At 36.9% G+C, this 16,790-nt stretch overlaps 1 protein-coding gene across 1 annotated transcript in view; it reads left to right on the forward strand.

Moving 5' to 3' along the window:
* Positions 1–11,607, forward strand: part of LOC133522240 (uncharacterized) — a 137,073-nt gene extending 125,466 nt beyond the window's left edge. The window contains exons 2-5 of the mRNA XM_061857507.1: positions 4,196–4,392; positions 6,306–6,537; positions 8,677–8,754; positions 9,536–11,607. Of these exons, the coding sequence (XP_061713491.1) occupies positions 4,196–4,392; positions 6,306–6,537; positions 8,677–8,754; positions 9,536–9,836 (808 nt within the window). The 3' untranslated portion in view covers positions 9,837–11,607. The remainder of the gene's footprint in view (positions 1–4,195; positions 4,393–6,305; positions 6,538–8,676; positions 8,755–9,535) is intronic.
* Positions 11,608–16,790: the final 5,183 nt, after the last annotated feature.

A 16,790-nucleotide genomic window follows, 5' to 3' on the forward strand; every position in this document is an offset into this window, starting at 1 on the left:
AAGTAGGATATTTTGAATGCTCAACATTCCTTGACTCAGGAATATTCCTGGGAATGTCACACCACTAAAAGCGGCACCTCCGCATGCATAATGCAGAACGATTTAGTGAAATGATTCTGTTTCACCTTAACTATTCAATTCGTGACCCTGACGAAAGTCGATTTGTATAACCGGCGATATCATTTTCATTAAGAAACCAAATATCTGGTCGACCGACCGTGCTCGGGACGGGAGGGATGCATTAAGTTATTCTAATTTAAAGTGTGCAAATTGTTAATTGACGAAATTGTTTCGTCCTTGTTGCGTTCAAATACATAATTATTAAAGAAATAATGAGATACTGAATAGAAAAATTGACGAAGAAAAAAGCTTCCGCAACTGATACATCACTAAATTAAATGATGTGCAGATGTCGGCGGTACCTAAGAGTTCAGTCTATTTTGCAAATGCAGAGCTACTAAGATTCAACGAACCAGGGGCATTAGAGCCAACCAATTAAGTCTCAAGTGTTAAGCATCAAATTAGTTTAGGAGTAATGACAGAAACTCATTTAGAAAGCCTAAAGATGCCTTGGGATGTCGACTACAGTTGCATTACTGTCACTTAATGTTAGCAAGTTAATTGACTGATTCAGCTGCGACAACAACACCATCGCAGTAATGTCGCAACAGTAATGCAACTGCGGTTAACATTTGAACGTTACCTTTAGGCAAGCAGAAAGGAACATAAATGCTACCCAAAACAAGTCCACGAAGTTCATTTGAAAACTTGGCCCTCAGCACACGTCGCGTAAGATTAAGAGATGCATAAGCGTATCGTAATACGCGCGTAGAACGAGAGCACTACGAGCATGTACAATTTCAAACCAGTCTGTCAACGAAGCGTCATCGTAGATTTCTGTCATCATTGTCGCTGAATATAGAAACGACTTATTAGATTTTTTTAACATTGATTAATGTATACGAATTTAATTTGTAAGTGCCGTGTTTAGCCAGAGATACATTCAAACTATTATTAGCATAGTAAAATTGTATATCAGAGGGCCTACCGCGAACCACGTTCGACTTGTTGCCTCCCTGTCACACTTACGTACGAATTTACAAGTGCGACAGAGAGGCAACACGTCGAATGTTTATGTAGGCCCTCTGTCCTACCTTCATCAACTTTATGTGTATAAGTAACTTGTGGATAACGTTGTTGGCTGTACATAAAAACAACACTTATGTAACACCATTTGTAGATTGTATTTGTATAATTGTTTGTTATCCCTTAAAAATCAATAAAATAAAATAAATTTACGACAGCCGTAGCGTAATACGCGCGTAAAAAACAAAACTTCTGAGATAATCAAACTACAAAAATCTTCATTTTACGAGAATGTAAGATCGTAGATCGTAGATACATCCGCCGAAGACATTTGACGCCAGTGACGCCATGATTTTCACTTACGCTTACGCGACGCTTGGTGCCCAGAAATCTACGCGGCTCGGATTTTACGATACGCTTACGCTTACGCTCCGTGTGCTGAGGGCCTTCATCAACTACTAAGTTGCAAGCAATAAAAGCATAAAGTTATTTTACGGCTAATCACTATACTTTCCGTAAAGGGCAACAAGCAGTACATAGAACATACTCAAAACAACTCGTAAAATTAACTCGTCAGTAGGATATCATTACATCTACTTGCGTGCAATAAAAAAATACGTGTTAAGGCTACAAGTAACACTACCAACAAGGGCCAATACAAAGTTGCTGGTGATAAAAGCACCTAGTAAGTTCACAGCTAATCGAAAATAAATAACGGTATGCAACCAAATATAACACACTCAAACTACCATACCTTTAGTCAAGGAGGCTTCAACTAAGACTTCAAATTGCAGAGGGACAATACTAAGTTGCAAAGGCGTCATGCAGCTTACCTGCGGCTGATCACAACACACCCTATAAAGAGCATTAAGCAAGCGGATATATAAAACACACTTAAATACCCTATTAGGATTAACTCGTCAATACGATCTCATTACATCTAGGGCTACTATTTACTAGGTGTAGTGTAACAAACAAAAATCTCAAGGCAGCTTCAGTAAGACTTAGGCCCAGTTGCACTAAACTCTTTGCGCCAAAGTGCTCGCTAAGCTTTATGTAACGACATCAAGTTACCTCTAGTTTATGGCTAATTACAGGAATCACGTGTTCAAAATAACTGTAGCGCTTTAGGGCTGAATGGGTTAGCAGACAGTAATGCCATAAGCGATAAACACCCGGTAGCTCTTTGTAACATACATATACATATATCAACGAAAAATTAAAAAAAAAAACACACAATAATTATATTTTTTACTAAAATGGCATGCAATTATTATTAGGGATCAATAGTGAAAAATCTAGTAAGTATTACTCGTGATTCAAAAACCACCGATATTGAGTCAGACAACGAGAAATAAGCTATCAGACAAAGAGAAGTAAGTCTATCAATTTCAAGTCCCCTCGCAGTATACTTACTATTTTATAAACATATCAGATTATGAATAAAGAAAAAAATTATACTGATATTTCCTATAGAGCCTCTGATAGAGCCGCGTTTCCAACAAACCGCATTCGCCTAGGACTTGGGCTATTTGTTTGAAGTATCCTCTGGTGTATTACGTAACCCTAAAGTATGTATCCAAGCGCGAATGTTTATTGTATAATCAAACTGCATCTTAACATATCTTATTTTAAACCATTTATATATGAACTTACTTTTTAGGAAATCAAAGCTTCTTTTTCGATAAAAACACATCAAGAAAGTATAAGATCTGACTAAAGTGAGCAATTAAAACGTATTCGAGTGTTTGCGAACAAAGCGTGAGCTTGAACTGCTTTGAACAAAGTTAGGGCAAATAATACTGTTGATTTGAATAATCAAACGAAGTAGACGATAATGATCGATGTAATTAACATAATTACAGACGGATGACTGTAGGCTTATTCGAAAATGTGCGTTTGGCGCTATATCAAACAAAATTAATGAAACAAATTGGATGTGCGCGGTTGTTCACTCAAGCGAAATGCATTGTAGGTATGTACCCCTATGCATGCGACATACTTACAGTGATTTTATAAGTCAAATTGCCTTCACAGTAGTTCTGACTATCATGATTCTGACTAAGTTCAGTTCTAGAAGGTAGCACAAGTTCAATGCCATTGTTTATTGCCGCAATCAATATACTATTATTTTTGGAGAGCCATGAACTATTAATAGAATAATCTCCTAGTGTATGTAGGTATACCTAATGCCCTGCCCGAGTCTGTGTTTCCATATGAGTACAATCTGAATCTCTTCAAGGCTAGAGTAAATAGGTATCTCATAGGTAAGCGTGTTCCACCGTAGACCGCATCATCACTTACCATCAGGTGTGATCGTGGTCAAACGCCTGCCTATCCTCCATAAAAAAAAAAAATTCAAAACGTAAACAAGTGTGTGGAATAATAAACTATATACTATTATGGTACATTATTAAAAATATACCAACATATACAATACCTAGATTACAGTTAGCTCTCAAGCACCAATTATCACAGCTCAGTATTAATAGCCATAAAAGCTATAAATAAATATTTGTATTACGTACTAAATGTCAACAAAGCGAGACCTCAATTACAGTGCCTAGCAGCTGTAAATCTCTGAATCGGGTTTATTATGATCACAAATTACACTACTTCCTCTTCGTTTTGCACTTTTCTGCTCCACGGCTTTGTTTAACGGCGTCCATTCGAGCGTTAAATTATAATAATCCAATCCACTGACAAAGCTTTTGCACTTAAAAATCTCGATTGAAACTTTTTTACTGTACCTACGTGCTTATTGTCAATGATTTTTTTTTTGTTATACACGCTGTTTGGCGAAATTATTGGCTAATATAAAGGCGTATCTAATTATTTTCATAATTAGAATTACTTATATTGTTCTTACAAGCTTTTAACTTTTAACTCCTTATGGCAAACGACAAAGTAGGACGTTTTACCGGCCGCAACCACACATATAACGTAAATGTATTTGTAATCCTGATACTTTGCAGCAGAGGAAACAAACAGGCTTATTATTTTAGAATTAGCTTGTCAATTATAGCATTAGCTATTTGACTTGTGTTGGTAGGAACTCTAAACTATGCAATTATCATTTACGCTTTTTATTATTATTTTTTTGTTTCAGATCGGGCAGAGGCGCAGCGTACGCATGTTCCGAAGGCGAAGGCAACGCTCCCAAGTCGTGCTGCGGCCGTCCTCCTCTCCGGCTATGCGTGCTCTTCCTCGGCGTCGTCGGCGCATGCTTGGTCGCCGCCGGCGCGGTACTCGGCGCCCTGAGGCCGCATCCTAAAGCGCCGCTCACATTACTACTACTAATGATAGGTGAGACGCTACACTTCGTGTTATGGAAACAATATTGCCTTCCCCTTTCCGACTAAGCGTATTGTTTGCTCGCCGCCGGCGTGGTACTCGGCGTGCTGATGCCGCATCCTGATCCTAATACGGTTTGCTTAAAACGCCTCCCGCGATGGATAGTGTGCTGTGACGTCACAACACGCTGCCCGCCGCGGGTGCCTATTCTGTTTATCCAGACGTGGCAGGTTGACGCCGTTTTGTTTGAACGAATGCCGGTCGCCATCGGCGGCAATTAGGCAAGTGATCTTGGTCCGCCGAAACTGGAAATCGCGTGTGGCGTGTGACCCAGGCCTCGCACGCGCTTAATGACAAATTTCTATGAAAATATGACGTTTATAATGCCACTGCCTCACTTCAATCCATTCATCAGGTCGGTGCAAAATCAGCGTAGACGGAATCTTATCGAATTACCTCACCTAGCAAATCGCAAGTGTATAATTCCGTCAGTTTCAATGAACCAGTAAATATCAGAGCCTCAAATGATTACAAAGAAATCTCGTACAGAAGAGTGTATAGGATGTATAAATTCCAAGACAGTATCGCACATAAGCTCAATTTGATCTGACACAAGAAAACCGATACCGATCTAAAACTTTTTTGTGGCGAAATAAAATTGCCCATTTGAATAAAGCCCTTTATACTCAGGCTTTGATCATTTAACTGTTCGCAACTCGTTTCACGCTTAACTAAGCTGAACTAGACTTTTTTATTTTATCGGCGATTAAAACCCAGTTATCCGGTCGGATGGGCGGCGAATATAATGAAAGTAGGTGACAAACCGGGTGACGGTACAATTTTACGTACTTTCGAGAGGCGTCCCGTGTTCTAATATTCATAAATTCGCCCAAATGGCTTTACAGCTACGTAACAAATGGCCGTAATTAACCGTGAAACAATCTGGAAGCTCATCGGGTATTCGCCATGCATATGACAATAACAAGTCTGGCCGAAATCTCATTACATCATTCACAAAGTCGCGTCCGCCCTTCAGCGGGCGAAGTTTTCAATTAAACTTCAAATGAGTTTTGGAGCGGAATTAATTGGATTTTCATTAGCGTTAGGGACAAATGATGTTGTTGTTACAGGCAAGCGATCTATTGTTGCGTCGACGGGGCAATTTGTACGTGTCAGTCAGTTGCGAACTCCACGCATCCATCCGGCGCGACACGCCGATTACGCCGCGGATATTATACGTACACCCACCCACGTTTACCTAACCTCAAAAGTGCCTTTAATACTTGCCTTAAGATACACAATGCTGAAACAACGCGCCCACCGTACGACCGGGGATCATGGAGAGACATATTGCTCGTGAGCATGAGCAAAAGCAATTAAGAACAGTTGCTAAAGTTACGGCAGTTGTTATTCTGTGTCAAATTATTTGTAATTATTACGATATGGCACTAATTATTATTTTATCACGCACGTGAGGAAAGAATTCTTTTTTTATTATTATTAGTATAACTTACGATTAGGTACCACGATAGAAAATCGAAGTGCAATGATCTTTTTCTGTTGACTTCTTTTTCACTATATTTATGTATGACTATATATTGACTATTGAGGATCATTGTAAACTACCTAACAATTTATTTTCCCCTATTTAAAAAATCACTAAATATCATGCGTCCCTGTAGTTTTATAAACAATGGCAAAATAGTAAAGCACTCCAAGTTTTATCCATGAGATCTATTTATAAATTACGTAGTAAAATGTTTGTTGGTACTGACCGGGTGGCCTAGAGGTTATGTCGTTAGCCGCGAAACTTGAACGCCGATTCGAATCGAGCCTCAGCCACTGGAAACCTTGGTAGTTTTCTATAGTATCATTTATTCCAGTAACTTTCAATGTGCCTAACATATTTTTTGTTTACATTCCAGGTATAGGAGTCGTGCTAGTAACAGCAGCAGGGCTAGCATGGCGGCTGGGTGCGCGCGACGCGCCGTGTGCGCTGCTCGGGCTGCGCCGCACCTCGTGTAGAAGGCTTGTACCCAGACTACCGCCAAGCTACGCTCGACCGCACCACCCGTACGCGGCCATGCTATATCCAGAGTTCCACTATAGGCCGCCGCCGCCGACGTATCAGGCGTCTATGCAAGAGTATAGACTCAGGTAGACATTTTGTCACATTTTATGGAATTATTTCATTTAGTTAATTAACACTAACAGCCTGAGTGTATATTTATACAAACGGTATTTAGATAGATTTTACTGGCGATTGTATTGCTAAGTGTTCAAATGCAGTGAAAATTACGTTATTCAAGGCATACTGCTCGTCCTTTTTCACTGACAGCCTGTGGGTCCGATATACCCAAAAGTCATACAATGCTATTAGGGTGCAGTACAACAATGCCTTTAGGATGCTGATTGGCTTGCCCAAATTCTGCAGCGCATCCACCATGTTCGCGGAGTCACGCACCGATGGATTTGTAACAATTTTGCGCAAAAAAGCAGCGTCTCCTGCTGAGCAGAGAGCAGAACAAGGGACAGCCCAAACAGCATCCTAAAGATGATTACTGATCATGTGTGTTGTCCTGTAATTAATGAAATCATTTTAAATGTAAAATCAAATTTAGCTGTTTAGCGAATCTACCTACTAACATAATTTTTAAGAATGTACTAACAATAATAAGATCATTGTTATCTTAATTAAATAAAAATAAACTAAAATCGCATAAATTAGGGAGAGAACTAAATATTTACTTTCTTTCCATAAGCCTAACTGTTGATACGCTTGTAAGAAAAGTCTTGACAAAAGTGAATCTAAAGATGTATATCACAGCACCTCACCTAACTTAAAACCATAGGAGTAAATAACTCCTATTTTAAGACCACCATACTGCAACAGCGTCCTTTTTTTTTGCCGCTCAATTATTTATTTTATTATCCTTACGTCTTCGTTACAATAGACACAAAGTCAACCGCTAAAATAAAAAGTGCACACCACGCTGTTGCTGAAGTCGGGCTAAGTCAATAGAATTGTGAAGTGACTGCCTCACAGCGGGGAATCTTGCCTTGCTGCAGACAAAGTTCATACATAAATGTTTAGTTATTTATTCTGTGGTGTTTATTAAAACATCTCCGTTTCTTCGTACCGAAAAACAACGAACTCACTGCTATCTTTTCATTGTATAAATATTTATGCGGTCTTTCCACTGGCTATGCATCCGGTACGATGCCAGAGTAATAACCAACTTTAGTATCCTTAAAGTGTACAATTGTGACCCAATCAGGGATGGTTTCCAAATGCTTTGCTACGCAAAATGTATGTAAAGTAAACCGGGATGACTTTAGGAAACTTTTGTTTACTGATATGAGTATCAAAATGGCCTAAAACACCATTATTCTTATTTACTAATGTTAATATTACTAGTTCGATTTTTACTAATGTTTATACTATACTATCAAAATCGTGCCTTATTTACTACTAATTAAACCCTGCATATCAAAATGAACTAGCTGTAAGGTACTTAAAGTCCTTTAAAGCTAACTTTACACCGATTTGAATAAGTGAGGGAGTGTCATTGTGAATGGCATATTTTCGAGTGCACTAGATATATTTTTTATAATTACTTTTCAAATACATTATAGTTATAGTTTGATATATAGTGTGATACATTACTTACCTAATCAACAATATACATAATGCCTTGGTATAATGGTTATTTTATTGGTTATAATTTATTTACACTTCGTCTAATATACACTGCTATAATTATAACATACTCTAAAATATATTCGTTCTAACTAGTGACATTATATAATGAATAATGATATATAGGTGTCAATAGAAGTAAAGTACTCCCAGAAATGTGGGTTAGGTTAGATTAAAACTGTGACCCCACACAAACGAATATCTAGCAAAAAGTAGGTTAGGTTAGAATTGCAACGCCATAAAAAAAAAAATTAAGAGACCGAGCTTGGATCGGAAAACATATAAAAAGTCATAAATTCATGTTTTCCCAGAAATAAGACCTAGCTACGATAGTTATATACCAAACAAGCAAAAAGCGAAATTTTTCATCGAAATGGCAATTGTATGAGAGTTTCATTATAATATATCAAACATTACACACCTCATATTTTTATATTTTAAGTAAATTTGAATGATGACATTGCCACACAATGTCATTGCAAATGTCATGCGGAGTTATCTTGGTCAGACTCTACCAACTTGCGCTCTCTCATGACATCTATGGGATTTTTGACATGTAACGAGACAGACATGTATTTATTATTTGATTGTTGCAGGTTACTTCTCTTGGACAGAAGTGCGCCCGCGGTGTCGCCGCCCCCCACGTACAGATCAAATTCAGCTAGTCTAGTCAGGTAACTACACAGCTGTGTACTATGCATAGTAAATTTTATAACCAACATCTTTGTTATTTACTATCTATTTGGTCTTACATAACTTGCTGCGCACTATTATAAATGTAACACGTCGGTATTGTCAAAGGAATACACGGCATAGGTACGTTCAGTTGTTTTCTTAAACGATCATAACCATCAATCATCCATAATAAGGTGTAAAATAATGTATCTGTGTCGGAAACGCGACGCAAGCGTAGCCTTCATATAAGATTTGTTATGGTTAATTATTTAGTTTAGTAGCAGAGCATTTTTATTTCATTTTGTATCGTAGGATTGAATTAAATTCTACTTTCATAATTATCAAATATTTACCTAGTACCTACTTATCAGAGTATGTGTTATCGTCCTACTTTTATCGACACCGGGAGGCCGATTCTGATTTGTTATGGTTTTCACCTCGTTTTGATATTTAGTGTTGGTTGGTGTGCATCTCACGCACGACCTTCATTGCATTCCACGTGCACCATTCAGCGTGAGAGATCTTCAAAATGGTATCAAAACAAGGCCAAAACTTTAACAAATTGTCAAATCAAAATCGGTCTCAAACTCACTGCAAAGGAACTCGTAGCAAGAAAAACTCGCATAAGTGAAAATTGGTCAAAGCGCAGACGTAGCATGACATGTCATTTGCCCTTTTAGCCTTAGTGGGCTCAACAAAAGAGTTAAACATTGTAGAATACTGACGCCTCAAAACGGTCGCCTATTTTATGCAAAACTGACTAGGTGTTTTTCCTTGCAGAGGGTCCACTGGCGCTGCGTGGTGCGGCTCCGAGTACAGCGGCCCGCCCTCGTACCGCGCGCCCCGCGCCGACCCCCCCGTCACCACTGACGTCCTTCCTCTCTCCCCGCACGACCTCAAGTACGCCGAAGACGCCCTAGAACTACCCAAAACCGAGCAAGAAAAAGACCGCGACGAACATCTGGTCACGATAGTACACACGGACGCCCAACCGGTGATCGTCACTGTATCGGGATCGACAGCTCTCAATGATACGCACATACAACCTCCGACCGAAATCGATATATTGGCACATTTATAACGAACCACTAGTGCCGCGTGTGATTCGATGTGAACTAAGTGGACATAAAGCGAAAAGTGATCGTTGTGCCTCTGTGTAGGTACATTTTCTGTTTTGTAATTTTAAGCAAATCAGAGTCTAGGCCACGTTTGAAAAGCTTTGTATACTTTGAAATGGTTTTGTATTTTGAAATAACAATTATTTATTTCGTTTAACCTCTCGTGTGCCGCGATTTTTAATAGTTTCCTCGTACACAGATCCTCGTTCGGGCATACGAGCGCTTAAATACATTATGCGTTTGAAACGTAGGCCAACTATACTCAAGAGTCAAAACGTTGCCAGACTTATTTTGTGTTTGTTATCATATCAAAGTTGGAGGACATATTTTCAATAATAATATAAAGCATTGATATTATACAGCATGGTAAGCTAACCAATATAATAGGCGTATTTGATAACATTATAAAAACAGTCCCTTGCACCGATAAGTCTGCGAGTTTGCATTCTACATATAATGATTTCACGTACCTTTATGTAGATAAGTTTTGTGTAAATATTTTAAAAGTACGACGAATGTCTGTTAGTTTAATTAAGGTAAATTTATTACCTCAAGGATCATATTTCAATCTCAAGTCAAGGAGCTACATCATAATATAGGTATAATTGCCTGCCTGGAGATTGAAAAATCAACCTTAAACCATGTGCCGTGTAAATAAAATGATAGATACAAATAATTAGAGCTAATTGTTCAAACAAAGATCAATTAATTATTTAAACCAAATCCTTTGCTGTAATGTACAAGATTGAATACAGTGTTATTTTATAATCGTGCCAATGGTTTTCCTACGTTTAATGTAAATATGTATTCATAAATAATTTATAATCCAGATCTCGACTAACTAAGCCAAATGAGTGACATATTGTTTTTGAAAGTCATCTAGGTAATCTTATCTTTTCCTGGTCGATGTTTCCGGTTGCATGTTAAAGAATTTGGGGAAGCCCGGCTGTTATCTAACCTTCCAAACCAGACGAATTTTCTTTAATACTGCCTATTTCTTAATACTGTTTTCTTTCATCAAGTCATTTGGGAGCCTATTCCACAATTTATTAAGAGTCAACATAATTAGATTCACTCTATTGATTTAAACACAATAATAACATTTCAACAGCATGATATTCTGATAAGTCGAATTTGGCCCCTGATATGTATAGGTATTTATACCAGGGGACAATATTCGACTTATCAGAATATCATCATTGCATTGGTGCGGTATACATATAGGTATATATATCAATAAATAATGATGTTCCATACACAAAGGGGGAAGGATGTATTCTACATTAAATATCTAGTTTTTTTTTTTCATAACATATAAACCTCGTACATCTTGCTCCATTTATTACCGTTACCTTTTGTATTAAGCCCGCCCGAGCGCGGGATTACGTACTCTACGAGATCAACGGAAGCAATATGTTACTATATTGGTTGCGACAATGAGTTCGTCTTAAAATATGTATTATCCCAAACATAATGTAATAAATTTATTTGGTTCCTGAGCGCCTTTTTTTTCTTTAAATTTGAAAGACTCAAAATTGCTAAGATACCAGTAAAGATTTATTTTAAGTAGGCATTGACTTGTACCATTAATTTTATTATTTAATCAATCACTGTACCTACTGTTACTGTTAATAAATTGTAACGTAATAAATAAATAATTATTGTATCGTTAGGATGCTGTACATAAAGTTATTTGTATTATAAGAAATAAATAAAGATCTTTAGTGAATGAAACGGTATTTTAATTAATCTTTGTAGAAGTAAATTACATTTTTAATCAGATACGATTCGAATTCCTTTTTGAGATAATTCGTGCATAAAAGGCTATTTGTTTTTCCTGCATACGTAGTTAAAATGTAAACAAAAACTGTGGTTGTTACTAAAGGATGAATTCCGTACAAATTTGTTCCGTTCTAAATGTAAATCGAAGCGAGCGCCGGAACAATGGTCCTGTGTAATTATATTGTAAAGCAATTTTGTCACGAGCCACGCCACGCCAGCAAAATGAAAATCGGACCAGATTAATAAAACGCCCGGCACAATGGGAACGTAATAAAGCAAGAATTATGAATGAATAAAATTTCGTAATATGTCTCGATATTACCCAGGATATTTGACTCCCCTACCAAGTATAAGTATGCCGTCATAATTTCTCTGACGACAAAGGGAGTAGTTTGAAAATAATGTACTTTTTATCATGAAACAAAGTTGACCAAAGGCGGCTCCCTTCCACTACGTTCCCGGCGTGGTGTTCCCATTACTTCAGAAGCGCAGGAAAGCCGTACGCTCCGGCGAACTAGTATTATTGTGCACTCGAGATTTGTAATAACCGCAAGTATATTGGTTCTTCTGTTATCCAAGCTCGCATTCTTAAAGACTAATTACAAAACCATTACGAGACGTAATATTGAAACGTACAGTTTCGGGTGAACTGATATTACTTTTACTTAGAGAACAATATATGACCCCCTACTAACCAACATTGTACCATATTCTAAGAAATAAATACTTGATTGATTGATATATAGAACATAGACTAGTACAAATTATGAAATGAAGAAAACTGCTTTAATAATATGAACAATTTAATGATAAAGCTGATATTTCAACATCGGATTATTTTCTTCCCAGAATGGCTACTGCGCACGAATATATGTAGGTTTGTTTGATGTTTGATAGGACGAATCAGTTTTAGTAAACAAAATAATAACTTTAATGCTATACAGAATCCTCATTTTACTATTTTATTTTTTAAATAAAAATAAAAATGTAGATTATATCCAGAAAAAACCACGCAACACATGCGGATGAAAATGCTGTTATTTCTATTCCTAGCCCGAAACTTTATATTTCTTTATATTTTAGCGGAATAATAATCATAAACAAGTCCAAAAGTGGGCCTACAAATATTTGTTTAATTATCGTAAGTATATGTATATAATGATATCTGTTTTGGTCACTTGAGAGCTCTCCAAGCTCTACTGAGATTATCTTTATGCTTACACTGGTTCGCCAAAAGCGCATGCGATAGGAATCCCTTCTTTGCTAAGCGAAACTTCGCAATATAGCCCGCGCAAATACTCTTCTTTGATTTAAAGACCGCACTCTTGTCGTAAATTCAGTTCATAAAATGACGTTACGTGGTTCATTTGCCGCAGTTGGTGCAAACTTTTCCTTCGTGCCGTGAAAATTATACATTTCTGAGTTTTTTTGCGCTCAACTCATTTCCAACTTTGTTCTGACCGAGATTTATTTGAGCAAACTCAAATACTCAAGTCTAATTATGAGTTTGTTTGAAGCTCATAATTATTTTGTATAAAAATAAGCATTTAAACTAATTTGTATAATGTGTATGTACATACATATATTACAAAATTTTTATTATAGTGTATAATCAATATAGTAAGTTATTTATATTATATAAAATAAAACCTTTGCATATTTCTAGCTGTCTACCAAACATGAAAAAAGATGGACTCTCTCGGACACAAGACACACAAAGTTTTGTTAAAATAAAGTCATTCATTCGAGTTGACAATACGCAAATAGCGTAAATAAGTAAAATTTCTTATAATTTTTTCGTAAAGATATTAATACACACATATTAATTTGTGCCTATTTAAGTTTATTTCTAAGGCTTGTAATGTTTTGTAGCATTGCCTGTAAACATTTTTCAATGTGGTGTTAAAAAAAAATTTTTTTCTGTTTCTATGTCTAGATAGAGTAGCTCCTGTATCACGAGCATAAATAAAATAATAGGTACATTATTAAGCCACCCAGCAATTATTACATAGCAGTTTTGAAACGAAAAAAAACGAAAAAAATGAGAACAATGTGAATTATATAAAATTAATCAAATCGAAGTGCATTGGAGCATGTGATTATTTGCTTACGTAATTCAATTTCGTTTTATAGCTCACACAGCCCACACCCCCGAGATAAGATAATAGATGTTTCTAAAACATACTAGTTTCGTTTTCGTTTAATATACGATACATAGACCAAACAAACTGTGGTCTTCTATTCTTACATTCATTAGGTTATAATATATGTCCCTAATTACTATTTATTTACTTTGTGTTGTTTTACCGTCAAATGATTAGGGGGAATATGTGAGCACAAGATCCGATTACTCGATAATGTTAGCAGGAGTGATCGATGTAATGCAAGTAGGTACAGTCAGCATCAAAAGTAGCGGATCAAACAAGGTTTCAAAAGTATCTACCATTCTGTAACAGCTCAACAAAATGTGGTGGTTCTCTATGTAGAACAATTAAGACGTTAAAAGATATACTTTTAATAGTAAATTTTAGAGAAAGTTATCCGGAATATCAGATACTTTTGGCGCGTTGTTTCATCCGCTACTATTGATGCTGACCCTACACGGAGTGACAGCTTTGAACGATTTTCAACCTACTTATATATCACCGATCCCCGCTTTTTATTTGTAATTAAGTATGAGACGTCGTTTTTATGTTTTTACACTATTTATTTATTTTTATAGTAAAGAAAAAAATTGACGTTTCTAAATTAACACTCTTTGGTAAAAATATGTTTTATTTTGATGACATTTCTTCTTAAAAGAATCCCTGTTCTTAGATCACTGAAAACACCAAGATAAGATTCTGCCACTTTCATATGTCCATAAACAGATACGGAACAAACGCTTACAGTAGACGTATTCGGTCCATGTTTCGATTACGAGTATGAAGTTCCCAAATGCAAAATGGAGGTACATTACATTAGAGATATTTAAACATACAGAACCAAAAACAAAATACTACAGTAAAATGCATTCAATTACAATATCTTCAAATATCACTGCTCTGCTTGCGTTTTGGAACAAGTTTGTGCACCAAAAATTTCAAAATATTGGATATGGATGCGGAGCAAAGACCATACATTTAACTAGATGCCGCAAATGATCGTAGCGTATTTCGCATTACTTCTTATAGGTTTAAGATATCAAACACACCTCTGTCAGATATTTGATGCTACAATAGAACCGAAATAGATGCTACAACAGAAAGCTATAAATAATACCTAAATAGAAAGTAGTTGTTCTGCAAGCTGTAGACATCGCAGATCACATAGGTCCACAATTATGAAGATACTATCAAAAAGGGAATCAAAAACATAATCTAACCAGCTCACGAGACTTCACATGACTTGGTTTAGAAATGCGACCTGTAGAGGAAAACAGAAGACATACGAAACTATTGTTGCCCAACCTGAAACGGACACGCTTCGGACGCGGTTCATGCTAGCTCGGTCAGTTAAACCAAAACGAAGTGTAGTACTTTTCTCAAAGTTCGGAACTTTCACGTTAATTCTACTCAGAATTACGAGCATTTTTCGGAAAAATAACTGTCCCAAAAAATAAAACACACATTTTTCGATTCTTTCCTTAAATGGGAACAGAATGGAAATAAAAATCTTGAGATTCTGAGTAAAAATAACATAAAAATGTGGACAAAAAATTTGTATAACAAAATAAAATGGCCCACTTGCTACATCCAGTTAATGTATGGTCTGTAATGCAGTCCCGGGGGCGTACCTGAGCGCATCCAAGTGCACCGAATATGCATAACCAATACTTCGGCTTATGCAAACTTAAATCGTTTTCGGGAAAGGTTATTTCGCTTTTAGAAGCTGACTTTGTACGCCTATAAATTGTGTTTATATTATAAGATGGGTACGGAAAGACTTTTGATGCATATACTGTAGCTTTAAATTTAAATAGCCTATGGTTCTATAAATGTTTTTAATAAACTTAGCATGTATGTTTTATCTATTCAGCGCTAACCAAAGAAATTCTTGCTAGTACGAAGCGGGGAAATAGTGCTACGACTATAACATTGCATGGCGCTACGAGATGAAGCACCTACCTATATGTACCATCGATCAATAAATCGATCTATACTTAACGCAACCAAAAGTGTATCCGACTTTCCCAATTTCATAAAATCGGAAATTTGCAGTAGCATTCCGAGGCGGCATGGTGGATTCCGGTATTTGTGAGTTATGCCGGGACGTCCGGCCGATGAAATACGCGGCGCTGGTATTGACGCCCGGGAATGTGATAGGGTTTGAAATTAAATAAATCATACATATTTGGCCAATGTGGGTATATACAATTTTTGGTTGGGACGACCATCACAGGGCAAAGAACTCTCGTATATATTTGTATACGTACTTCGCTCCTTCTGCCGACCAGCAAGAGTAACAAACGGCGAAAGAGCTTGTTGACGGCCTCACCTAATAGACGGTCGGCCTATATAGGTACGTTGGATAGGACAATGACTAGATCAAGTTAACTCTGCACGGCATTTGCTATGACTGTGACAAAGTGTCGCCATGTCAAGATTAATATCAAATTTCTATAAAAATATAGCGTTTGTAATGACACTTCCTCACGTTGTTTTATTTAAATCGGAGCAAAGTTAGCTTAGACGGACTCTAAAGGTTAACAGGAAGAGATCCCTCAAAGGGATAAGTTCGCATTTGTACTTCTTACTAATTGTATGTTACTTTTATATGTATTTTTGTACAGTAAAGAGTTTACTACTACTACTCTAGAGAAATATATTTTTGTGTCAATTTTATGAACACTAGCCGACCAAGACCCAAACGAAAGAAGACACCAACTGACGACATGCTGTCGTTTTACCTTTACGAAGCATTTTTGTTACACACCGGGAAATCCACGTTACCGCCCTTACCGGATACGACGTAGCAAAGACGTAGGTACGTAGCGCTACGACCATAACTTAGAGGTAAATGTGATAGGTAATTAAGAGGAAAGGGGACGGCGACTTCTCCATACAAACGTAGTCCTCATTTTTCTCTCGATATTGACATTATGGAAAGTATTTTTGCATAATTTGATGTATATTAACGATAGCTATGCCCCTACT

Source organism: Cydia pomonella, chromosome 10 (genome assembly GCF_033807575.1).
Source record: "Cydia pomonella isolate Wapato2018A chromosome 10, ilCydPomo1, whole genome shotgun sequence".
NCBI classification, from domain to species: Eukaryota; Metazoa; Arthropoda; class Insecta; order Lepidoptera; family Tortricidae; genus Cydia; species Cydia pomonella.